This window comes from Herpailurus yagouaroundi, unplaced genomic scaffold, assembly GCF_014898765.1.
Source record: "Herpailurus yagouaroundi ecotype Mexico unplaced genomic scaffold, PumYag 438, whole genome shotgun sequence".
Classification (NCBI taxonomy): Eukaryota; Metazoa; Chordata; class Mammalia; order Carnivora; family Felidae; genus Herpailurus; species Herpailurus yagouaroundi.
The window spans coordinates 779,994-785,146 of record NW_024412655.1 but is presented as its reverse complement, the minus strand read 5'-3'; the positions used below and the strand labels follow the sequence as shown (position 1 = coordinate 785,146).

Genomic DNA, 5,153 nt, shown 5'->3' with positions numbered 1-5,153 from the left:
TGGGGGAGCGGTGTGGGGGGAGGGTTGCAGTGGTGTGGGAGGGGGAGGGAGTGTGTGGGGGGTGGGGAGGGGGTGGGGGAGGATTGGAGGGGTAGGGAGGGAGTATGAGGGGAGTGGGGAGGGGTGGGGGGAGGGTTGAAGGGGTGGGGGGAGGGAGTGGGGGAGGGGTGGGGGATGGACGGGGAGGGGTGGGGGAGGGTTGTAGTGGTGTGGGAAGGGGAGGGAGTGTGTGGGGGGTGGGGAGGGGTGGGGGAGGATTGGAGGGGTACAGACGGGGTGTGAGGGGTGTGACGAGGAGTGGGGGGAGGGTGGGGATGGGAGTTGGGGGGACCCTGGGACCCTCGCCCAGCTCAATGTGAAGACTGCTGGGCCTGTGGACCTCTGGCTCCTTCCCGCTCCCCGCTGATATTCAGTCCCCGCTCCCCCAAAAAGGAGGGGGGTCGGATAGAGCCGGGCGTCGGGTTCCTGGCCCCGGGCCCCTGCGGGAAGACAGTCAGCGGGTCTTGTGTCTGTTGCCCCCTCCCCACCTCCCCGGGCGCAGGTCCAGGGCGGCGTGTGGCTGTTCAGTCCCGGCCTCTGCGACGCGCTCATGGCGATGGACGTCATGCTGTGCACCGCCTCCATCTTCAACCTGTGCGCCATCAGCGTGGACAGGTGAGTCCCTGCCGCCCGGCCGCGCGCGCGCGCCCCCTGCCCCGTGCCGCCCGCCCTCACCGCACCCCCCCCTGCAGGTTCGTGGCCGTGGCCGTGCCGCTGAGCTACAACCGCCAGGGCGCCGGGGGGCGTCAGCTGCTGCTCATCGGCGCCACGTGGCTGCTGTCGGCGGCGGTGGCGGCGCCCGTGCTGTGCGGCCTCAACGACCCGCGCGGCCGCGACCCCGCCGTGTGCCGCCTGGAGAACCGCGACTACGTGGTCTACTCGTCCGTGTGCTCCTTCTTCCTGCCCTGCCCGCTCATGCTGCTGCTCTACTGGGCCACGTTCCGGGGCCTGCGGCGCTGGGAGGCGGCTCGCCAGGCCAAGCTGCACTGCCGGGCGCCTCGTCGGCCCAGCGGCCCCGGCCCACCGCCCCCCGAGGTCGGCGAGCCCCCCGAGGCCGTCGCGCCCCCCGACGCCGTCCCAGCCGAGCCGCCGCGGCCGGCACCCAGGAGGAGGCGCGCCAAGATCACCGGCCGGGAGCGCAAGGCCATGAGGGTCCTGCCGGTGGTGGTCGGTGGGTACCTGCCCTGGGGTCGGTGGGCGGAGTGGAAGGTGTCAGTGCCCCCGGTGGGAGGAGGTGCCCAGGGCGGGCTGGGAGCCGCGGGGACCCGGGTTCACCGCGCCCTCCGGCCCCGCCCCCAGGGGCCTTCCTGGTGTGCTGGACTCCCTTCTTTGTGGTGCACATCACCCGGGGACTGTGTCCTACCTGCGCCGTGCCCCCGCGGCTGGTCAGCGCGGTCACCTGGCTGGGCTACGTCAACAGCGCCCTCAACCCCGTCATCTACACCGTCTTCAACGCCGAGTTTCGCACCGTCTTCCGCAAGGCCCTGCGCCTCTGCTGCTGGGCGGATCCCTCCGCGTGCGCCCACTGCGTTCTCTGCGAGGACCAGGGCCCAGGACGACCCGGCCATGCCTCGGGGGGCAGGACCCCAGTAAGGGAGGGGGTTTTGTACGACTAAGATTAAACAAATTCCTTCCTAAACACCCGCTGGGGAGGCTGCGGGCTGGGGGGTGTGGGGAGGAGCGGGAGGAGGGGCCTCTGCCCCACCTGGAGCCCAGACATCCCCCCCCCCCACCCGCCAGGCCAGTGAACCCCTCCTTCCTTCTGAGGAAGCCCAGAGAACAGACCCCACCAAACTGGCTCCTGGCTCAGGGTCAGGTGGGAGGGATGCCAGTTCTGCCCCTAGGCTGGGCAGGGAGGCTCCAGAAAGGCCCATTCAGCCTCGCCCATGGAGAAGCTTCCAGAACCAGACCAGCTCTTGCCTAAGAAGGTTTGGGCTCTGCTTGTGGGGCTGTCCACGGGCTCACCCATGGTGACTCACACCCTCCTCCAAACGGTTCCCTCCCTGACACACCGTGGCACCAGCTGCACCCCCGCCCCCAGCTGTTGCCCCTCTTTCAGTGGAGAGTGTAGACAGCTGTCCTGCAGGGAGGAAGCAGTTTCCTGAGATTTCCCCAGTGGGAAGGCAGCCACCGTGGGCCATCAGCAGCCGGGCCCCCTGCTTCTGCAAGGACCAGCCAAGCGTCCACTCCACTGTCCTTACAGACTCAGCAGAGCCAGGCCCAGGTCAGAGCACGGCTCCCGGCCAGCTCCCGGCTTTGGTGATGTCCCAGGCCCCAAGGAGATGGGGCCGGGTGGGTGGGCCCACCAAGGCAGCCTCCTCGATCCTCTACCTTGAGGCTGCCCGTGAGGTGGCGAGGCCCAGAACAGGGGAGCCAGGAGAAGGTGCCCGGCCTGAAGCAGGGCAGAGCCACCAAGCTGCCCCGTGTGCTGTGGCTGACTGGCCCCCCTGCTCACAGCAAGGCTCCTGTTCCTAGGGAGGAGGGGGCAGCTCTGAGCCCCTCCGACCAGGGACAGCTCAACCTGGACTTCATCTGGGCCCTCCCGGTCCTGGGGCCCCAGGGTTACTATTCCCGTGTCGGGGACGCTGTCTGTGGTTCGAGGCGCGAAGTTTTCTTGCGAACCTGAGAAATGACGGGCTGTGAGGCTGGGTGATACCTCAGCATGTTAAACTCTTCTGTGGACAGAGGGGGGCCGCCCCTTCCCTCCTGCTCAGGGTCTCAGTGGGAGTGGGGAGAGGGGCACCCAGTGGACCCTGGCTCTGGCGGCTGCTTGAGTTTCTGGCACCTTCTTGCCCATGAAGTGTGAGGGCAGCTGCAGCAGACACCGAGTCTCCCCACAGGGAGCAGCCCCGATATTCAGACAGGAGCCCCGGATGGCTGTCCCAGGCACAGACACCTGCTCCGAGCTGGGTCTACGGTCCCTCCCGGGGGTCTCAGACTTGGAAGTAAAGGGCAGGGACAGGGCCACTGGGGCCCTCAGGCTGAGGGCAGGGTCAGATTCGGGGCCCCACGTGCCCCCGATGCTCCCTTCACGCGTGTCCGTGGAGCCGCGCCATCGGGACGCGGCCAGCAACTCCCCTGCCAGCCAGCCGTGGGCCCCTCCCCACCGGTCTGCGGGCTGACCGACCTCGTGAGCTGCACCCACCCTCGGCGACAGAGCTGAGAATGGGCTGGGAGCTGCTGGGGACCCCACCTCCTCCCCGCTGGCCCTCTGGACAGAATCTGCAGCTCCCGACAGAGGGGGACAAGGTGGGCGAGGGGGACGGGGTGGAGCAAAAGGTACATGGGAGCCACAGGGGGCCTGGTGGACTGGGAGGCCCCCCGGAGGCGCCTCGGCCATCAGGCTCACTCAGCCGTGCCCGATGACGCCAAGGGTCACCCCAGCCTGCGGCGCCCTGAACAGCCCAGCCTGTGCTGACCGCCGGCTGACAGAGGCCGGCCCCTCGCCTGTCCCCGGAGGCTGGAGATGCCCTCAGAAGCCCTGACGTGGAACTCTGTGGACCAGCCGCGAAGCCTGGGCCCCCAAGGGCAATTTCCAGAAGCCTTCCCCCAGCCAGGGCTAAGAACACTTCACAGGCCTAGAAACGATACCCTTTGAAGCGCTGCCCCCACAACGTGCATTCCGGAGTGTTGTTTTAAGGAGTTGGCCGCCAGAGGGAGGCAGTGGCTCTGGGGCCCGCACGTGAAGTCTTTCCGGGCAGGCGGGTGGCCGGCTCTTCAAGCTGGGGGGGGGGGGGGGGCCCCCAGACCCCTTCTGCTGAGGCTGACGTGCCCCCCAGTCCCCTTTCCTGCCACCTCTACGCCGAGCAAACCCAGGGAAGCAGGGGGGTGGCCAGGGCTGAGATGTGCCCCGCCCCCCACATTGTCTGCAGCACTGCGCCTCTGAAGATTGTGCCCAGTGGGGGGCGGGCAGTCTGGGGGGCATCGAGGTCAAATCCCGGCGCTCACCACGGCCTCAGCTTGGGGCACATGCCCAGATTCCTCAGCCTCTATCTCCCTGAGAGGTGCTGGCAAAGGCAGGAAGGTGAAATTCGGTGACTCCAGTACATGCTAAACTCAGTAAAAGAAAATCCAAGCTTAGTCTGCAGAGGTCATGAGGGCAGAGGCAGCAGCTTCTGGGGAGCGGGACCCACAACGGGCTCCCTGAGAGCAGCCGACTGGGGTCTGTGGCGAGGCCAGGCCAGGCCCACGGACCCGAGGGCGCCTCTGGGAGCCAGGCTCGGCTCGGGAGACAGAGCAGCATCTCCGGGACCCCCATGCTCACACCCCTTCCTTCAGGACTTGGGCCACCCCCGCAGCTCGTTCTGGAGCCAGCGTCCCCAAAGCCAAGTCTCTAGGGTGCCACAGACTTGGGAGAACTTTCTGGAAGTAGGAGCCCAGGAAGGGTCAGGGCTGGGGGAATTCTCCCCCTCCCACGGGGGTGTGAACATGCACAGTTCGCAGAACCGGCAGATGAGCGTGAGAACCCAGGGAAGCGTGCCATCGTGCCAGCGCCCAGGGGCTGTGCCGGCTGCACACACAGGGCGTGTCTCCGGCTGGGGTGGGCCTTCACCTCCCCCCTGCCCCCGGAACAATGGAGCTCCCGAGCCTCACGAGCGCAGAGAAAACAGGGCGACGGCAGGCCAAGGGCTCGGGGGCCACGAGGGCACTTCTGGAAACCCGCAGAAGCTTCCAGAACACGGGCAACTTCCTCAGGCACCACCCTTGGTCAGCAGAGGAGGCAGGTCTCGTTTCCAGAGCCAGCCAAGTGCTCCAGGCGCCGATCCCTCTCTGGCCCCCTGTGCCCTCTGCCCCTCAGTGCAGGTGGAAAGACACAGGGCTGGCCTGGCCTCTGGGTGGTCGGGGTTCTCGGGGTATAACCTCATGCTAGAGAGAAGGAAGGCCGTGTGGCGGCGGCCATCAGGCAGCGAGTCTGGGCCGTATCACCTCAGAGACAGGGCCTGCGGCTCCCAGCAGGCGGGTAGCCAACGGCCGCCGGGGTCAGTGCCACCGCCCACTCGCTGGTCCACACACTTGGGAGTTGTGGCCTCCGGACTGCGCGTCAGGAAACACAAAGCTGAGGCCCCCCCACCTCCGGGGCATCTGGGAAGTTGGAGCTGGAGTCACCCGTCCAG

General features: G+C 67.8%; 1 protein-coding gene across 1 annotated transcript; it reads left to right on the top strand.

The window, feature by feature from the left end:
- The first annotated feature begins 330 nt into the window (after positions 1–330).
- DRD4 (dopamine receptor D4) lies at positions 331–1,682 on the top strand. Its single transcript, XM_040464282.1, has 3 exons — positions 331–654; positions 732–1,210; positions 1,339–1,682. Exons 1-3 carry the CDS (start codon positions 590–592, stop codon positions 1,653–1,655), a joined length of 861 nt encoding a protein of 286 aa, XP_040320216.1. The 5' UTR covers positions 331–589; the 3' UTR covers positions 1,656–1,682.
- The last annotated feature ends 3,471 nt before the right edge of the window (positions 1,683–5,153 follow it).

Coding starts and splice junctions, on each gene's coding strand:
- DRD4 (XM_040464282.1), top strand. CDS start 590: ATGGCGATGGACGTCATGCTGTGCACCGCCTCCATCTTCAACCTGTGC. Junction 655..731: donor TGCGCCATCAGCGTGGACAG/GTGAGTCCCTGC, acceptor CCCCCCCTGCAG/GTTCGTGGCCGTGGCCGTGC. Junction 1,211..1,338: donor GGTCCTGCCGGTGGTGGTCG/GTGGGTACCTGC, acceptor CCCCGCCCCCAG/GGGCCTTCCTGGTGTGCTGG.